Source organism: Mixophyes fleayi, chromosome 5, assembly GCF_038048845.1.
Source record: "Mixophyes fleayi isolate aMixFle1 chromosome 5, aMixFle1.hap1, whole genome shotgun sequence".
NCBI classification, from domain to species: domain Eukaryota; kingdom Metazoa; phylum Chordata; class Amphibia; order Anura; family Limnodynastidae; genus Mixophyes; species Mixophyes fleayi.
This window is the reverse complement of record NC_134406.1, coordinates 195,155,598-195,177,050: the sequence shown is the minus strand read 5'-3', so window position 1 is coordinate 195,177,050 and position 21,453 is coordinate 195,155,598. Positions and strand designations below refer to the sequence as shown.

Below are 21,453 nucleotides of genomic sequence, written 5' to 3'. Positions count from 1 at the left end.
AACACAAGTATATATCAATAAAAATTTAAATTGTAAGATTTTCAAAATCAAAATTTTGATTTTCTAATTTTTTTAAAAACATCTCAAAAATTGTTAATAAATCCCCAAAGTTTTATCTTGGGATCATGATGGGATCATCTGCTACAAGAGCTGTCATTTTGGACTGTTTGTTAAAATAATAAAAATGTGAACTTTTTAGGCCTGTTCATTAAATTTTAACCTATCTCCTTAAATAATCCCTTTGATGTATATTCTGTACAATGACACAGTATGTTAATACTGAAATGTTTTTGTTTGTTGTTTTTAATCATGTTTTTTTATTGGAAGATTTTTATCACAAACAAAAATAAAAAAAAACCCTGACATATCTTATCTTATGCTAACAAGCATTTGCTAATATAATCAATGAATTGACATACCAGTTATCCAGGTTAAAAATATAGTAACAAGTTAGGCAAATGGTTACCTATAGGATATAAATAATTATTATTGAAAGGGCTGACATAATGGTATTTATTCCAATACAGTGATTTGGAACATATATAGCTGTGTCTGTGGATAAACTAAAAAAAAAGCATATAAAACAGAATTTCTGTACATTTAATAATTTAGCTCAGGATAACCCATAAATAGGTCGATACGCAGGACAATTCTAACCAGGGACCCATAAAGAGAATCTTGTGAATATACTAGTCAGGAGACACATAAATTTCCTCACTCCAGGATATATTTGGGCCATTCCACATCAAATTAACACAATTTTATAAAAAAAAAAAATCGACCTTACATTCTCTAATTTCAATTAAATTTGTTACTATAAATGCTGCCATGGGGTAAAGAAAACCCCCAAATCGTAGGCTGATATGTTAACTGGTTTTGAAGTTATATGCCTTTTAAAGCTACACATTTTTGATGTAAAACTTGCTTTTAATGTTTTTAAATTGCATTTGTAGCTCACCTGACTGAGCTAGAGAGTTGGGCAAGGACTCATTTTAACCTTCTTTTGTGGACTTTCATATGATATATAACATAGTATTATGTTTCAATAAAAAGTAAAAATGTAAAATTTTCAAAATTCTCAAAAAGCAATATTTTTTGATTTTTGAAAAACACCTCAAAAAATGTTCATACTGTTATAAATAAATCCGCACAGTTGTATTTTGGGATCATGATAGGATCATCTGCTACAAGAGCTTTCAGTTTTGAGTGATTCATGAAAATTGTATTTATTGAGGCTCTACTAGTCACATGGGAATTATTTACCTGACTCCCCGGCAGCCTAGTCCAAGCCTGCTGTGATGTTGAAATTGGTCTAGAGCACTGTTTGCAATGGTTGCTGTTTAAATCAGTTTAGTGAAGTAAAGAAGAATACAGATGGAGGAAAGTGACAGGTACCTTATTGTTTCAACCCATTTAAAAAGACTAATCATACATCTAATAAGAAGGGGTTGAGAACGGTTTCAGAATGGTTGTGTAAATTATTTTCTGAAATGCCAAAAGTCTGAGCCAACTGCAGAGAAGAACTTGGAATACTTTTTTAAAAGAGCAAGAAGGTCATAGTTTAGTTCCTCAAGATAATGTAGTATCAGCTCACACTTGCTGACATCAGAGGGTATGTAAATGCTGTATATGACAACAAAATGTGACTCGCATTTATTCTGAAGAAAGATGAAAACATGGGTGAAGTGAAAGTGACATTCCTCCATCCAGCTGGTCCATCACCACCTTTTTCATACCCAAGGAAGCCGGATGTTTTATGGATTACTATGGTAGATGTTCTTTGTAAGGTGAATCCGTTATCTCCAAACAGGTCGAATGTACACCCTTTCTGAAATGGAAATAGGGTCATTCCACATCAAATCAACGCAGGGTTTCAAACTGACCATTTCAGATCGTAATGCAATTTGGTATAATAAAAGCTGTCATGGGTGTATCACACCTCCCCCCACATCCTAGGCTGATATGTGCAATGGTTTTGAAGTTATACGTCTTTAAAGTTGCACTTTTTTTTTTTAAGAAAAACTTGCTTATAATGTTTTTTTAAATTGCATTTGTAGCTCACCTGATTGAGCTAAAGAATTAGACAATATCTCATTTTAAACCTCTTTTTATGGACTTCATATGATATATAACACAGCATCATGTTTCAATAGGAATTTAAAATATTACTTTTTCAAAATCAAAATTCCGATTTTCTCAAAAAGCCATATTTTACATTTTTTGAAAAACATCTCAAAAACTGTTCATACTGTTGTTAATAAATCCCCACAGTTTTATTTTGGGATCATGATGAGATCATCTGCTACAAGAGCTTTCAGTTTTGAGTGATGCATGAAAAAATTATTTATTAAGGCAGTACACATGCAATTTCAAAAAAAAAATAGTTAAACGCAAGTTTTTCATTAAAATGGTGCAAATTTAAAGGCGTACAACTTAAAAACTAGTGCACATATCAGCCTAACATTTGGGGGTTTTCTTTACACCCATTGCAGCATTTATTATACCACATTTTATTTAAATTAGAGAATGTAAGGTAGAATTTTTTCCTAAAATTGTGTTGATTTTATGTGGAATGACCCAATACTAAAAACAAATGAAGCCTTCAGCCATTTCTGACCCATCAAGTAGCACCATCCATCCAGTGCAGGAGTACCAAATGGTAATGATCTGCAGTAAGCCTTCTTAAAATATGTGAAAGATATAAAATTATCACATTGTACATTTGACCAGTTGGAGTTAACAAATTCACCTTACACAGAACATCTACCATAGTAAAACATAGAACATCCGGCTTCCTTGGGTATGAAAAATATGGTGATGGACCAGCTGGATGGAGGAATGTCACTTTTACTTCATCCATGTTTTCATCTTTTTCCAGAGTAGTTACATATCCTCTATCAGCATGTGGGAGCTTTCTTGGGATATTGTAACTGTCTGTCCTAATGAATTTTGTGAAAAGTAAAATATCTTTACAAAGATTTTTGTTGTTGATGCTGCATGTATGAAAGCATGGAATTTCAGGGTCCCAAGAAATGTTGCTGTGTTTTTGAAGTGATCATCTAGAAGTATCGCTGTCTCAATATGTCCTTCTTGTGTTGAGAAAATAAAATGCATTCCTGTAATGTTTTCTTCTGCCCTGTCAAAAAGTTATTGTGGTGTAAGAATCTGATTATCATATGGATGTTGCAAGTTTGCTCGGGCTGCTTACCTCTTCACTGTGCCACTTACAACCTCATAAGGCCCTTTGCCATGTGCAGTCGCTGAAAAATGCCACTCTGCTTCTATACCAAAATCATCTGTAGGAGAACATAAGTTTCAAAAGTTTTTCTTATTCTTTAATTGTGCGGCTGACCCATCAGAGAAGTAGAAAATCTTTTCTGGTGGTTTCTCTAATTTTGTCTTCAACAAGTTTGTGTTTCCTCTGGAAGCAGTAGACTGCCACTGTGTTGTGCACCCCTTCTGCATGTTGCTGTTCCTTCCTGCTCCCAGCACACATTCTCCCAGTCTGATACTCCACAGTAATTAAACACACTTTTTTTTTTTTTTTTTTAAATGTGTCACAAATGGTCCAGGGTTGGGTGGGCTTAAATTAATGACCAAGGGGCTTTTCAAGTTTACATGCCTGCACAGAAGTGGGAGCAGTCGTCGTCTATAGAATTTCGTCTCCAAACACACCTGAAGAGCAATGTGCATTCCTTTAATGAAGTGAACTAGAAAAAATATTGTTTCGTTGATTTCCTCAGATGTGTAGTCCCTCAATAAAGACAACTTTCATAAATCGTTCAAAAATGAAAGCTCTTGTAGCAGATGACCCCATCACGACCCCAAACTGCAATAGTGGTGATTTATTAACAACAGTATGAACAATTTTTGAGATTTTTTCTTTCAAAAATTTAAAAATATGGCTTTTCGAGAATCAAAATTTTGATATAGAAAATGTTAGAATTGTAATTTTTATTCAAACATACTGCTGTTATATATCATATGAAAGCCCATAAAAGGAGACCTTGCCCAATTCTCTAGCTCAGTTAGGTGAGCTACAAATGCAATTTTATAAAATGCTGCAGGAAGTTTTTTGTTAAATTGATCTTTAAAGGCATATAACTTCAAAACCAATTAACATATCAGCCTAAGAACTGGGAATTTTCTTTACACCCACGGCAATATTTAATATACTAAACTTAATTGAAATTAGAGAATGTAAGGTAGAAGTTTTTCTAAAATTCTGTTGCTTTGAAGTGAAATTACCCAATTACCCAAATTCTGATGAGAGTAAATGGAAAACCGTTGAGATTTTTCCATACGAAATCTGTAATCTAGTTAGCATTACTTTAAGTAAAGCTCAAGCAGTTTACCAATAGAGTGAAGTGGGCTTATGATTTCTCCCATATAAATGAGGAAGAAAATGCCCTTTGTCGGGTAATATAGCCACTTAACAAGAGCGACTGTGCAAGGCTGTGTTACTTTAAGCAGATAATTTCTGTCAGTTACCAGATATATTCCAGCTGTAAACTTCACCTCCTGGTCGAGTCTTCAATATATATAACTGATTAGAAAGCTTGCTGAAAGATTCGGGAGAGCAATTTGTTGGACTCAAGAGAGGAGGAAAGTAGGGATCTTTGGCCATCGACTGGTCAGATATAGAATTAAGAAGACTGAACTTTTGTCCAGTAGGGGATAATGTGAAGTAGTGCACCTTCTATGGCCACCGTTCTGCCAGCAGGTCGGTGGGGCATTGGGAAACATTTTGGAGAGCTGATTCAGCATATAATAATGCAAGTAGTAAAGCTTACGTGCCATTTCTTTAATTTAAGTTGAAATATATTTAAAAGACTACCAAATGAGCAGCTGCCATGATTGACTCTTTCTGTGTCTCCTTCTCTCTTTCTCTGGAAAGTTTCAGTTTTGGTCTCTGTAAAGGGAATCCACTTCCTATCAGTTTCTGTTTGTTTCATTTCCTGTATGGGAGTTTTATCCCATTGCCTCAGTTTAGTTCAGTTTTTTGGTATGGTTTTTAACAATGTGTAAATTATGTATGCTGTGCAGCAGTAATCGAGCATCAACTTCATTATTTTTTTTCTCCACTATGAAAGAGAGTACCTGGCTGATTTTTTTTTTGTGTGCTAGTAATTTATACCTTTTTTAAACACCCCCCCTCCCCAAAATTGGGATCCCTAATGACAATTTAATCTAGCGTTTTTAATTATATTCGAAAAACGTGCGTTTTTGCCGTAACGCAAAACATGAGGCAGATACAGTAATTTAGTTTAGATTTTTGGATTCAGGAGGAAGAGTTACCTTAGGGGTCCAAATTTTTTGTCAATTCCTTAATAAACACCCGTGATACTTCAAATAAACTGGATAAAGAAGCCGCGATTAGTAAAATATTTAATTGAAAAATCAATATTTAATCAACTAATTGTCAGACAGTCGAGATATTTGGCAGAAATAGTTGTTTTGACATCCTCTTAGCTAAAAAAAATTCAAAAAAATCTGAGATGGGTGGTGGACATTTCATGTTTTTTTGGGTGATTTGATGTGGAATGACCCACATGTGACTTTAGCATTTACTACTAACACTGCCAAGCCACAATTCTACACTATTGTGGCACTATTCTTGTAAAACCTGATGCACTCCTGGCACAAATACTACTGTTTTTGAACTGGACACATCTTGTCATGCAACTACTCAACATATGCACGCAAATGCACTTTTTTTTTTCTACCATGCATCTTTTCCTACATGCATTTGGCGCACAAATGCTCCTTATTTAGACAAGTTCTTTAACTTTAGCTAGAACAGTGTGCTAAGTGTATAGAAATATACAACTCAATGAATAAGGCACAGATTTGCCTTAGGAGCTGTTGTGTTATAAACACTTTCAACATTTTTGGATTTAGTTATTTAGTTAGCATAATAATATAAATATATATATATATATATATATATATATATATATATATATATATAATATATGTGTGTGTATATATGTGTGTGTGTGTGTGTATATATATATATATATATATATATATATATATATATATATATATATATATATATATATATATATATGTATGTCCTCACCTCCGCCTCTCTGACTCCTCCTACCTATTTCCTTTTTCTCTCCCCTCTCCACTTCCCTTGTCACCTGTCTCCCACCATGCCTCCGTGCTCTTGTCCTATTCCCATCCCCTCCCCTAGCCCCCCTCCCCGTCCCTACCTTAGTGCTCCCCCTCGCTCTATCAACCCTGCCAATCTCCTCCACATCACTTCTCTTCCCTCTCTCCCCTTCTACTGTGCCCTCTGGAACTCCAGATCTATCCGCAAAACAAACTGCCGGCTATCTATTACCTCTTCATCTCCAACTCTCTTAACCTCCTTGCTATCACCGAAACCTGGCTCTCTGCTGCTGATTCTGCTTCCCCCGCCGCTCTCTCCCATGGTGGCCTTTCATTCACCCACTCCACCAGACCGGATGATCGTCCAGGCGGGGGAGTGGGTCTCCTCCTTTCCCCTAACTGCACCTTTCGGGTCATTCCCCCTGAACCTTCCCTCTCTTTCCCCTCCTTCTAGGTCCACTCTATCCGCCTCTTCACCCCCATTAACCTCCGTGTCTCAGTCTTATACTGCCCCCCTGGCCCCACTTCCCTCTTTCTGGACAACTTTGCAGCCTGGCTTCCCCACTACCTCTCCTCTGACCTCCCCTCCATCATACTTGGAGACTTTAACATCCCCATTGACCTCCCCTCTGACCCCGCCTCCATTAAACTTCTCGCCCTATCTTCCTCCCTTGGCCTCACTCAGTGGACCTCCTCCCCCACCCATTGCCTTGACCCTTCTTCCCTTTCCTCCTCTCTTGAAACTCTTCTATCCCCTCTTCCCTCCCTGATCTGCCCTGACCAAGCCACCTCCCTCTATAACCACTCTCTCACCACTACCTTGGATGCTATCGCCCCTGCCACTTCTGTCTGCCGCCGCCTTATTCCCCAACCCTGGCACTCCAACTTCACCCGCTTCCTCCAGAAGTGCACCCGTGCTGCTGAACGCCTCTGGAGGAAATCTCGCTCCCTGGCTGACTTCCTTCACTTCAAGTTCATCCTCTCCTCTTACTGCTCCGCCCTCTCCCTTGCTAAACAATCCTTCTTTAAGTCCCTCATTTATTCCCAGTCCTCTAATCCCCGCCGCCTCTTTGCCACATTCACCTCTCTCCTCACCCCTCCCCCTCCTCCTATCCCACTCTCCCTCTCCGCTACTGATTTTGCCTCCTTTTTCTCCTCCTAAATTGAGGCCATCCATCTTAATATCTCCTCCTCCCTTTCCTCTCTTGCCCCCCTCTGCGCTCCTCCCTCCCCCCGCATCCCACCCTGGTGCTCCTTCCGCCTTACTTCGGGCGATGAAGTCCACTCCCTCATTCTTTCCTCTCCCCCGTCTACCTGCCACCTGGATCCCATCCCCTCTCACCTTCTTCGCTCTCTCTCCCCCACTGTCTGTGACTACTTAGCTCCCCTCTTCAACTTGTCTCTCTCCACTGGCACTGTCCCCTCCTCCTTCAAACATGCCCTCATCTCTCCTATTCTCAAAAAACTTAATCTTGATCCCACCTCACTCGCCAATTACCGCCCCATTTCTCTTCTCCCCTTCGCCTCCAAACTCCTCGAGCGAATTGTTTACAGTCGCCTCACCTGTGACCTCTCTGACTTTTCCCTCCTTGACCCCCTCCAATCTGGCTTCCGCCCCTCCACTCTACTGAAACTGCCCTGACCAGTGTAACTAATGATCTCCTCTCTGCTAAATCCAAGGGTCACTTCTACCTGCTCATCCTCCTGGACCTATCTGCAGCCTTTGACACCATAGACCACCCCCTCCTCTTGCAGACCCTTCACTCTCTCGGCCTCTCTGGTTCTGTTCTTACTTGGTTCACCACTTACCTCACCAACTGCTCTTTTTCTGTATCCATTTCCGGTTCATCCTCCCCCCCCCCCTCTGCCCTCCCAGTAGGAGTCCCTCAGGGCTCTGTTCTTGGCCCTTTACTCTTCTCACTCTACACTTCCTCCCTCGGTGCTCTCATCACCTCATTTGGCCTTAAGTATCACCTATACGCCGATGATATTCAACTTCTTGCCCCCCCACTCCTCTCTCGTGTATCTGACTGCCTCTCTGCCATCTCCTCTTGGATGTCCTCACGGTTTCTCAAAATTAACATTGCTAAAACCGAACTCATTGTTTTCCCTCCATCTAAATCCTCATCCCATCTGGATCTCTCCATTACTGTTAACAACTCCACCATCTCCTCTATTCCCCAACTCCGCTGCCTGGGCGTCACCCTCGACTACTCCCTCTCTTTTGACCCCCACATTCAATCCCTTGCCTAATCCTGTCGCTTCCAACTTCGTAATATCGCCCACATCCAGCCCTTCCTTTCTCATGATGCAACCAAAACCATTGTCCACGCGCTTATCATCTCCCGGCTGGACTACTGCAACCTTATTCTCACTGGCCTCCCCCGCTCTCGCCTCGCCCCCCTTCGTTCTATACTCAATGCAGCTGCGAGGCTCATCTTCCTTTCCCGCCGCTTCTCTTCTGCCTCACCTATCTGCCTTGCCCTTCACTGGCTCCCCTTCCCCTACTGTATCCTTTTCAAACTTCTTACCCTCACCTACAAGGCCCTCTCCCACTCTACTGCCCCCTATATCTCCAATCTCCTCTCCATTCACACTCCCGCCCGGTCCCTGCGTTCGGCCAATGACCGTCGCCTCTCGTCCACTCTGATCACCTCATCCCACTCCAGAATTCAAGACTTCTCCTGAGCTGCCCCCCTGCATTGGAATGACCTCCCACGCTCCATCCGTTTATCCCCTAACCTGTGCTCCTTCAAACGGGCACTCAAAACCCATCTCTTCCTTAAAGCCTACCAGCCTTCCACCTAACCCTCTCTCTATGCTCGATCTCATCTCCTGGCTCCTCCTCTGTAGAGTTGAGCGCTTGCTCCCCCCCTCTGACTCCCTTTGTGCCGGCTGTCTGTTTCCCCTCCCTTTAGGATGTAAGCTCTTATAAGCAGGGCCCTTCTCCCTCCTGTCTCTCTACCTTCTCTTCTGCTCCAACTCCATTATATTTGCTTTGCCTGGAGTCTGAAGTCTTGGTATTACTCGTTTATTGTTCTGTACTGTTATTCCCTGTACTGTCCATTGTTTGTACTGTGTTCGGTGCTGCGGAAACCTTGTGGAACCTTATAAATAAATAATATGTAATATATATAATGTATATGTGTATATATAAATGTATATGTGTATATATATATATATATATATATATATATATATATATATAGAGAGAGAGAGAGATATCTCTATATATAATCTACGTTTAAGTAGTATTCTTGCAATTTTATACTTGTTGTTGTGTGTTTTAGATATCTTTCTACAAAACAGGAAAGATTCAGTCAGTTGTTGAAAAACATGGAGCCAAAGTAAGTATTCTCCAATTGCACCATCACAATTTCACAGTAGAGATAAGACACCTTGCTCTTACAGAAAGTATGGGTAAAATATTTATTTTCTAAAAGTATGTTTAAAAATGTAAACAAATAGTTATCAAGATGCTGTTATGTTTACATTGTGCAAATTAAGCAATAAAACTTCTACTTAACTTTATGATATATTCATACCTTTAGCTCGCCATTTGGTGCTGTCTGTTTACAAAAACCAAAATAATTTCCAAAAAGAGGTAACAATGCTACCAATTATATAAGAGGGAGAAGGAAATTCAGCTCTTAGTAGTTAAAATAGAAAATTGTGTTGTGGTTATTCACACACACATACTAATGAAACTTTTCTATCTCGCCAAATAGTACAAATTAGATAAATAGAAAGTTAAAACCACTTTTTTCATCATATTCATATGCCCAATAAAAGTTTCTAAGAGCACACTTCCACAGAGCTACAAAATCAAGCCCTTCACTGAAGACTGTTTCCCTTTAGTTCAATTGTACTCAATCAGGAACTTTAGCTCAATAGGTTTGGTGGCCACCTGTTGTTCAGTAAACGATATTTACAGTAACTCAGAAATAGATGACAATTTTTCTGTGTGTATTCTTTTTAAGATGAGAATAAAGACTGATTAAAGCACTTACGATCTTCTCCTTCCTTCTTGGTTCCCCTTGTGAGGTAGGTGCTTCTGAATCTCCAGGAACCGGAGATAGCGCCTTTCTGGAGGTCCTTTGGATTTGGTTTATTGGTTTAAGAAGGAGAAAGATAGGAGGGTTGTATAGTCCAGGACCTAATCGTTGATGATCTTACATCTGTTCTCCTGGCCTCCCCAACACACTGTGTACTCTGTGCTGTCCTTATAATCAGCAGAGATACTTGTTAGTTGAATGTATATAAAGGGTCCTGGTAATTACATCAGGTCTGCATTGATGTAGCTAAACACCTAGGAGTTTCACATGAGTCTGTTGGGCTTCTTTAGTGACATAGCAATGTGTTTGTGGGGTTCTCATGATTGCTTTTCAAAGCATGAAATCTCAGCGTAATTGGCAGCAAATTTAATTATGTTAATGATGTCCAGGTGGATGAGTAAATCCTGTGATTCTAATTAATTTGCAATTGACACTAGGGACTGGCTTTTGTTAGGTCTTGTTTACTCCAACACCTGGATGGGATTATTAAGATAATTGAGGATAGAGAGGTATCAATGGCAAAATTAGAGAAATAAATACTGGTAATAGAGGATAGATTTAAACCAGTAATTCACCTCAAAGAAGGAGAAAGATGGGAGGGTTTTCTAATTCGATTATGCCCATCACAGGTTCTATGAATCGGTCTATGCCAAATCCCTTCGCACCGAAAATAGTTGAGTCCAAAATGAAGTTGATGGTTTCTATAATATAACTAACTTGTTGTGTTGGTATGTTTGATTCAGTGGTACGTATCTGCTCCTCATGGGTGTATCTTCTTTTGTGATTTATTATTGTGTATTGATTTGCCAATTATATCCAGTTACTTACAGATAAACTTATCACCGATGGACAACAAAGAAATAGTGTTGAAACTTTGAAGTAACTCTACGAAGTTAGCTAAAATCCAGCAGATGACGTTGGTATGCTCTTGAGTCTTACATTGTCCAACAAAGTCTCTCAAAATAGATAGTAAGAATCCTGTCTCTGAAGGAGCTCACACTTTAATAAGCTAGCTGTAAATAAAATGTAACTCTGATGCTCATTAGAAGCATCAGCTATACCTGGAGATCAAAGAAAGGGTGTTTTTGACCCCACATGTCCCACTTGTTTTGAGCCATGAGCCCAAAGAAGCATCTTAGGGCGGAAATTGGGGTCCAAGAAGGAACGACCCACTGGCGTGGGCCTGGGAGTTACAATACTGGCTCGATCCAGGATTAGTTCTGGATCATGAGATGTCTGAAGATCCGAGATATCAAAACAGCGAGAAAGAGCATTAGCTCTTTGATTTTTGGAACCCATTTTACAGGTTATGATCAAGTTAAAGTGTGTAAAGAACAGAGACCACCTTGCCTAATGGACTATATGAAGGTAGACAGAATTTTGTGGTCAGTGAATACGATGATAAGGGTGCACAGCTCCGTCTAGGTGGTATCGCCATTCCTTGAGTGCTGATTTAATTGCCAGTAATTCCTTTTCACCAATTCCATCATTTTTTTTTGGCATTCGAGATTTTTTTTTTTAGAGAAAAACCCACAAGGATGAAACTTCCCAGCTGAATCTTTTAGGAACAAAACTGCAACAATCCCTATAGCAGAGGCATCTGCTTCAAGGTGGAAAGGCTCGGTGGGGTCTGGTAGCAAAAGGGTGCATGTGAAGGTTACAAGTAAGTGTCATATATTCTGGATAAAGTAGATGTAAATTTCAATTAAGTAGTAGCATGCTAAGTGCTACAGCTTTTTCCCCAAGATGTCAGCCATTAATCCCATAGTCAGGGTGCATATCAAGCATTCCTCCGATAGGCCCTCATTTAGAGCTGAATGCAAAAATTCTCCCCAAATATGGATGCAAAATATATCTGGACACGTATTTGCATTGTTGTAATAATATGGGTACAAGGAAAGCATCTCACTTACACATCAATTTGTGCTGAAGCTCCACAGCATCTTATCATCTAAAGAGGAATGTGTCCCTGTTGTTTTCTTACCTCTTAAAAACGTATACGACCCGTATTAATGTTGCTCCATTGGTTTAATGTTTTTAGCTCCTCCTCCAATTTTTACTTATTTCTAATTAAGCAACACACTTTTTACTGTTTATTAGGCCTCCAGTTATCTGGCTATTGCCTTTGCCTACTGGCAAGCAAAAGTGCCACTTTATCAAGTACAAGGAATAGACTTATACCAAGGCATTCAGCTCCATGAGATTTATCCAATGAAGCACTTTTTTTCCCAGTGACCTTTCATTTTGAAAGACATTAATAATGCAGACCTATCTCACTTTGGAACTTTTATGGGTCTATATCAATAAACATATTTTTATTGTTTTTATTTGTAGTCTGTTGTGTGCCTAGCATTTGTTATACATTACGACTACCAAGCACTTATTATTTATGTTTGTATATAAGTAGAACAGAATTAGTGGTAGAAGTCTGTGTAAGGCAGCTCACTGGACTATCAATATGGATAAATAAACCACAATTTTTTACTTGGTGCATTTAAATTTCATTACATGAATTGGTCATTTCCTTGAATATTTGCTCATTGGATGAGATGTATCTGTTCAATAGGTTTATTATGCCTGGATTTATGGCAAATAATAGACAACTAAGACAATACTTCATGCTTGAAATAAAGAGCCCTCACACCGACCAACTTGGTTTATCCCTCCAGATAATGATCATAGGGAACTTATCTTGGTATTTATTAGAAACTACAACTGCATTTGGATTAATGATCTCTCGCATGCCAGTTGCATAAAATGTTACACCTCTTCTTAAACACATTTACGCTGCACATTTTTTTTTACTAATAAAGTCAGTAACCTAAAAAGTGTATAGGTAAACATTAAAAAAATAAACACAGGATCGCAGTATTATGCATCGAAGACAGATGGGAAGGAGCAGTGTCGGACTGGGGCATGAAGGGCCCACCGGGGAACTGCAACGCCAGGGTCCCACCAGAGGGGGTGTGGCCAGCCTTCATAGAGGCGATAGCAGACATGAGAGGGGGAGTGGTCAGCCCACGAAGGACAGCTAGCACCATAGTGTACTATATAAAGAATGCAGAGTGTATATAAAGAGTACAGTCATGACCTGCCCCTTAGATTGGGCAGAACAGTCACCAAAAATAGGGATTGTCCCACTAGACCACGCTTGATTAACCTGTGGCACTCCAGGTGTTGTGAAACTACAAGCCCCAGCATGCTTTGACAATATATTGCAGCTTATTGCTGGAAGGGTATGCTGGGACTTGTAGTTTCACAACACCTGGTTAGCCAAGCCTGCACTAGACATTTGACAGACTGTCCTATCTGTTCTTGTCACTTTTACAACCTGTGGCTGCAGGTTTCTTTAGTTGCAGCTTGTCTGGATCCTGGAATATTGGAGGCCCTATTTGGAAAAAATAATGGGTACAATTAGAAACTTTCAACCAGCTTCGACATTAAATCAATAGGACCCACGATTAATACTTATGCCTTCCTCCAGCCCCAACATTAAAGTAATAGTATTCCCATTTAATAAACCTATTTCCCTCCCTCCAGACAGCCCCTGCAATAAATGAATCACATTTATGTATAATAAGTATATCTATTTCCCGCAACCATCACTGCCATTAAATAATTCATATTCACATTTAATAAATAGACCTCATGCTCCTCAAACTCAGCCCCAGATTCAATTAATAGCCCCCAAACCACCCCATCTTAAATTAATAGTCACCACTTTAGAATTAAATTGCCCCACCTTCACCCTACAAACAAAATAGCACCCATTATTTAGCTACCACACAATTACATTGCCACAAGCCCGCTGTGCCCCATCATCACCATGCTGTGCCTCCTTATGATTACACTGCACCCACCATGCTGCTTTTGCTCCCCCCTTCTTCTGGACCTCCTTCACCACCCTGTGCCATGCTGCTTTGGCCCCCCTTCACCTTGTGCCATGCTGCTTTGGCCCCCCTTCACCATGTGCCATGCTGCTTTGGCCCCCCTTCACCATGTGCCATGCTGCTTTGGCACCCCTTTCACACTCTGCCGTGCTGCTTTGATCCCCCTTTCACAATCTGCATGCTGTTTGTGCTCTCCCTTTTCACTCTCTGCCGTGCTCCCCCTTTTCACTCTCTGCCGTGCTCCCCCTTTTCACTCTCTGCCGTGTTCCCCCTTTTCACTCTCTGCCGTGCTCCCCCTTTTCACCCTCTGCCATGCTCCCCCTTTTCACTCTCTGCCGTGCTCCCCCTTTTCACTCTCCGCCGTGCTCCCCCCCCCCCTTGCTTCCTTTCCTTCACTTACCTTTTCTATCGGCTTCTTTCTTTTCTTCTGTCTTCTTCCCGACTCCTCTCTGTGGCATTCCTCACTGAACATCGGGTGTCATGTCACACCCGACAATCAGTGCGAACAGAGCAGAAAGGAGTCGGTGAGCGTCGTGATCACGTGAGTATTCTTCTTTTTTTTTTTTTAAGTTTTTCACTTCCCCCATCAAGGAAGAGGGGAGCGATCAGGGTCGAGGCCTAACGGAGGATAGCCCGGTCCCCCGGTGGCCCAGTCCGACCCTGGGAAGGAGAATATTAAAACCTGTATGGCATGACTTTCTCTTCTGTATGCAATGCAAAGTAACATGATAGCCGGAAAGCATGCTATGCAACAATGCAAGACCAGGCCACAATAGGCAACATCAGAAAGAGTCATAAAGAAAAAGCAAGACCAAAGGTTGAAACTATTAAGCACTTCAGGTCTGAAGGGGTTACCATCAAGAATTAAAAATGGAAACTTTGTTAAATGCTATTAAAAATTGGTCAACCAGAAACGAAGCGAATATATGTTAAAATATCAGAATGTGAGAAAAGTGATTAAAATAAGGACCCTGTGGTGGGACTGCTAGTTACCTTTTTTAGGTCAAATAAGTGCACCTTACATGGGTAGAGTTGGCTAAGGTATTGTTATAAACTTATTAGTATGAAGTCCTATATAAGTAATGGTTAATATAAATCCTACAAATTTGGATATCATGTAGCATGGACTAATAGGAGTGTTTCTTATATTGAAAATATCAACTCCTTATTATTTTGTGGTTTTAATAAGACATCATGTAGATAAACCAACTATAGGTATCATATGCTGCATATTGTACCCAGTATTAGTCATACTTATGGCCCAACAGTTATATCCATTGTGTGTTGTATTAGAGATAATTTCATATGGCTAATTGGTCTCATAAATTGCCAATAATAATGTGATTATGCTGTTACTTGTAGGTATGGGCAATATATATTTAGTATTGCCCATCAGCATAAAAGATAAAAAAAAATTCTCAGATATTCAGAGTGTATGGGTTATATCTCCATTGGTTGTGTGCTCCCTGAAAAAGTTTTTACAGAGAATAGCTGAATCATAAATTTTTTCTTAGCTACTATCCTCCTATATATTGGGCGGATAGTGTTACACATATTTTAAATACATTTCTATTCCACACACATACTAATTGAAAGTCCACATTCATTCATCTAGGATATAGCTGGATAAAGAATTGAGGTATATAGCAGAATGCTAACTAGCGGCTAATCGCCTGGAACAGTCGCTACCACTTCCGAGTCTGAAGTTATGTGACGTGACGTCGAGCACCGACGTACTTTTTGCCTATGACGGCTTGGTCATGGAAAATTATTTGACTGTAATAGGGGTGTGAGTTTTATGCTGCAGAGAACCAATCAGTTTCTTCATATTAGATTGACATATCGCTCAGCCAGTCACGCAATGTTGGTGCTGTATCAGAAGAAAGCATTGGTTTATCATATTAAGGTTATGAAGCTAACTGGTAATTCAGAACTACGCCAATGATTATATGATACATTGTGGGGTAAACACATATATCTGTTTCCTACCAATTCTTATTTATACTGGATCATATGTATTATATTAAAGATGTAAATGGTATCAAATAAAGGTCTACATCAGGCCTGTCCAACCTGCGGCCCTCCAGATGTTGTGAAACTACAAGTCCCAGCATGCCCTTCCACCTATCAACTGGTTGTCTACTGGCAAAGCATGCTGGGGCTTGTAGTTTCACAACACCTCGAGGGCCGCAGGTTGGACAGGCCCTGTCTACATGAACAATATTTACTACATGTCCAATAGTGCTAAAAAAAAATATTTATTGATTTTTAACATATTCCAATCCTTGCCTTTTGTTATGTTAAGACGATACCTATATTATCCATAACTATTATATTGTTGCCTTTTTATTTTTTTGTTTTATTCTTGTATTTTTTAATATTTTTTATTTAATTTTTAATTTTTGTTTATTTTTAATTTTTTATTTTTATTATTCATGTTTATATTGATTATTTTTTTAATAAAAGGTGAATTATAAATATTCATGATGTCCCTCATTCATTATTTTAAAATTCTCAATCTATTGAGATATACATGTCAGATCACTTCAAACAGAGTGAAATTGAAGAAAAAAGTGGAAGGAGAACAATATCTCAGGTAAGTATGCAACTGGAAATTGTATATAACGATCAATGTCATTGACCGATATAAAGAAATTCATATGAGTTACAATATCAGATTAAAGGTAAGTATGTGAAAAAAGAAAACGATTGTGTCAAAAATGTAAGGAAAAATAAAAAAAATATAAAAAATATAAAGTGAATATTGTTGTAGTGAGAGGAAGGAACTCGAGCAGTCTAAAATTGTGTTAGTCATACAAATATTATGTTTATGGGACAAATCGTGGAAAAAAACTACAGTTTATGGGACGTATTATTTGAAGGGAGTTATGAAAATATCAGAAAAACATGGAGCATCAATTATCTCCATTTACACAAAATATATTTTTATTAGAAAGTATAAAGGTTGTTTCAAAAATTGAGACTCAGGTGTGTTTTATAATAAGGTAAGTAGAGGAGTAATAATTGTTCAACATTGACTTGTATAAGTTCCTAGTGGAAAGAATGAGTGATCTGAAAAGGCCAGTTTATCCTACACTTAACATTAGTTATCCCATACATTATTTATAGGTAAAGTGGTTTTATCCCCAATACTGGATATAACAAATTGAAGCGACTGGTATATCCATTTTTATCAAAATCTAGGAAAAGACTATGTCAGATTCATTAATATTGCGAAAGAGTATAATTATTAGAAGCTGACATAGCTTGTATTTTCAGAAAGACAGTTTGGCATCAGAGTTGAGTAAGAATATCCACTTACTCTCTCTGTAGAAGTTGTTTGGTTACATCACCTCCTCTTATGCCCATGGTCACTCGTTCGATACCAATAGCCTTCATGTTTCCAGGATTACCCCATGTTGTAATAGGAAATGACGTGCCTGTTAGACAGTCGCGGCGGGCTCCGCCTGGCGTCCCGGCCGTCGCTATGACGACCGGGACGTTCCTTCCGGAATTCGGGCCGACCGTTGCTAGGGCAACAGCCGGACGCCGAAAGTAATCTCTGTGCGCTCCGGCAGGCTATGTAGGCAGGCGCATGCTCACTTGTGTCCACAACTGTGGGCTAATTTAAGAAGTTACTGTAATACTATTAGCCTGCACCTGGAGGGATATTGGTGACAGATTCCTATTGGCTGCTGTAAGTATTTAAGGCAGGAAGGGCTTAGCCTCCCTGCCGGTTATCGCTTTTCTACCAGTCTTGCTGTCCTGTTCCTATTTGTTACTCCCTGTCCTGTGGATACTGTGTTTGACTCCCTGTGTATGACCCCTTCTTGGATTATTGGACTCTGCCTGTTTTGCTCGTGACCCTGACCCTCCTTGCCTGTACCTTGGACCTTGCTACCGTGCCTGTGACCCCGACCTCTGGCGTGTTTATCGATTACCCTGCTTGCCTGTGACCCTTGACCTTGGCTATCGTATTGACTACCCGCTGCCTTATACCAGTCTCCTGGCCCGTCGCTGTGGTCCTGCATTACCAACCCACACTACACTTGGAGCTAAGTCCTGGGGGCATCCGAGTACCGGTGAGCGCGTCAAGCTCTAAGGGAAAGGCGGCTGCTATAGACGAAAATCTCTGTCATTTAGTTCTGTGGGTTGGTGATCAGGGCCAGCAGCCTAACAGTGCCACAGAGGTTAGTTGTTTAAATTTACTTTTATCCAATTTGGTTTTCTGATTGTACCTATATGTTCAAAAAATGCTTTGTTTTAGCATTCTGTTTGTCATGCCAACATAAAACTTATTGCATGGGCAAACCAGGGCATTAATGACACATTTGGTAGTGCAGTTCATAAAGTGATCGATCACATATTTCTTACCATATCTATCAGTAAAGTCTGTGGTCATGTGTGGTCATGCTTTGCAATGTTCACATTGATATGACCCCTTCACTGATTCCACTGTTGTGCCCATTGAAAAATGACTCTTAACAAGTTGATCCTAAAATTCAAAGTTTTCCGACAACTGAAGTCCACTTTTGTATTTTGTATTTAATTTGCTGGCTAGGTCTTTATCAGACAACAAAATAGGCCAGTGATATATTATGAATTAATTTTCCTTCCACTCCTTACAGAAATCACCCACAAATCTGATTTGATTATCACCCTTGGACTTATTTTTAAAATATATATATATATATATATATATATATATATATATATATATATATATATATATATATATATATATATATATATATATATTCATTTACTTTTTTTCGTTTTTGCCTGTTTATAGGCTTTTTTAATCAATCTCTTACTATAACCTCGTTGTGTTAATCTAATGCTAAGTTCTTCAGCGCTTATTAAAGTCAGATGAATTTGAACAATTTCGTTTCAAGTCAATATAAACATGAATAATAAATAAAAGTAAATAAATAGGTGCAAAAGTGTGCCCTCTGTGCATTGGCTAGATTTTAAATGGACATAGCATATGGAAAATATCCTAAAGTGACATCCCAAGAGGAGGCACTCATGTGAGACTGCATCCACAGAGCAGAACACTGTCAGGTACTATGCAACTATTGACTGTTCTTGGTAAATAGTGTATTCCAACTTGGTGCAATGGGATACTTTTTCATAGAAAGAGCTCGAAGTGGCCCATCTCAAGGACTCCTATTTACACAGAGTTTCTGTACACCACTCTGGCTTACAATGTATGCTTCCATGAATGTGTGCTTTTTTCTTTGGCTAGAACTCGTAGTTAGGTCCTAGCCACAGATACTGGCATTAAGTCTTTTTGATACATTTGTTTTTCTATTTACATATTTAGTTAATGTAGTGCACTGCATTGCTGTTGTGTCCTACCACTGTTTCATTGCCCTTATTACCCACCCTTGTCCTCCTACTTATCTACCTAGTACAAATAAATGCGCTATTGTCGTCGTCGTCCCCCCCCCGTATTGTTGGTTTTGCAAGTAAGACAGGCAGGGGTTTTCCCATGTTGACCCCTGATTGGTAGAGTATGCACCTCCTGTTGTGAGACCATTTAAGTGTGCCTGGGTGGAGGCACTGAAAGCAAAAGTAAGTCAATCTACAGTTCCCTTATAACACCCTTGCATCTTGTCTGACCAGGGGTTAAAGTGGAGGTGATGACAGCACAGGAAATTACATAATTGTGAGTCCAGACAATGTTTTCTGTTACTTGATCACAGAGACTGCCAAAGTTGATTAGTCTAAAGTATTGTGTAAAATATTTATCAAAGGAGGCAGTCATGTGGCAATTATAGTGGAGAATATTTGTTCACCAGACACAGGACTCTTACCTGCATCTTAGCACAGACCAAGGAAGAAAAATCCTTAATTGCAGAGATGACCTCCAGTGCTTTATTGCCTACTCCTTATTCTTGAGAGTGAAAATGTTGTGGTTTCACAAATCTAGATTCATTATCTAGATGAATAGATAATGGGAAAAAATGTATACCACAGTGGTACTAAGTATCACACGCCGGGCGATCGGGCCATACACCCGATCCCCGGCTTACTTACCTGCACCTGCCGTCCATCTTTCTGGCTCTGCGCATGTGCAAACCCGAGCTGTCAATTCCTCTGTCCCTCTCCCTATTGGTTGGAGTTTTGGCTCCAAAGTTTAAATGCACCTCCTTCTTGTCCTCAGTGCCTGATCTTCATGTTACCTTCCATGGATTCCTGGCTCCTGTTCTATTCCTCGTCCACAGAGCTGCCAATCTACTCGCTGTATCGCTTATCCTCAATTCCAAAAGTTGTTTTTGAACCTAGAGAAGAAAAACATGGGCTTGATAAAGAATGGTGAAACTTAAAGCAACAATGAGATAAAAGTCCATGAAGCTGTTTTTGAATCCTTGAAAGGTAAATTGTATAAATTTCAAAAGTCATATGAGGAAAAAGATAAAGAAGTGAAAACTCTTAAAGAAACTACAAAAGAGATTGCAGCAGAGGAAGAGCAAAAAATTTCTGTTTTGAAGCAAATTTTTAATGGTTCAGGAAGAGTTTGTAAAGGAGCTTGTGAAGTGTACGTTGGAGAGGGTTCATCTGACTATAAAGCATGAGAAACTTGAATAATTTCAATGATTGCTCCTTGAGAAAAACTTTCTTCTAGATATGCCGAGGAACGTGACCATGTTGAAGTAGTTTCTCAATAAAAAGGTCAAACCTGTGGTCTTGGCATTCTCTCTGAAAGACACATGGGAGACTAAGAGTTTGTAAAAACTCAAAAATAAAAACAATTGTAGCCACCAATTTTATACACTGGAGGAGACTAATTTTGCTCCCAAAAGGAATTGGTGTGCTTCCAATTCCTAATACAAAACTTTAGGCAATACAAAAAGAGAAGCGCAAAAGGTCTTATCCCCAGTACATATAGAAACCACTGGTAAATGATTTTTAAACATATTTAAATATATTTTAAACATATTTATTAAAAATCAAAATTTAAGACACTGTGGGCTGCAGCTGAGATCAGTCACCAATGCGGATCTCCTCTCCTACTGGCTGACACCATGTGACACTGCCATCTTCACTAGCGGCTGCTTCATCCTGCGGAGCTGTGTTCTATCACAGAGGTGCGCTTAGACACAAACCCAGGAACGATATCTCTCTCCCCACAGCACACCTCCAAGAATTCGGCAATCACTGTTCTGGCGGCTCAACCTCCTACCCAGATCCACAGGAGAACTAGAAACACTACATATAACACGGAGTCCTGCACAGGCAGAGTGGCACACAGGGTTCTTGTTTCCTGCAGATCACGACCACTGGCACCCTAAACTATACTTATAGAGACTGAGACCAAGGGATCCCTCCACCTTTACTACCTGTGTCCTCAGCCTTATACCTTCTCAGTAGTGCCCACATTG

The 21,453-nt window shown here is 39.6% G+C and overlaps 1 protein-coding gene across 2 annotated transcripts in view; it reads left to right on the top strand.

Moving 5' to 3' along the window:
* C5H18orf63 (chromosome 5 C18orf63 homolog) overlaps window positions 1-21,453 on the top strand; it is a 98,171-nt gene that overhangs the window by 38,254 nt on the left and 38,464 nt on the right. For both annotated transcript variants that reach the window (XM_075211340.1, XM_075211341.1), the window contains one exon: window positions 9,411-9,467. In XM_075211340.1, the coding sequence (XP_075067441.1) occupies window positions 9,411-9,467 (57 nt within the window). The remainder of the gene's footprint in view (window positions 1-9,410; window positions 9,468-21,453) is intronic.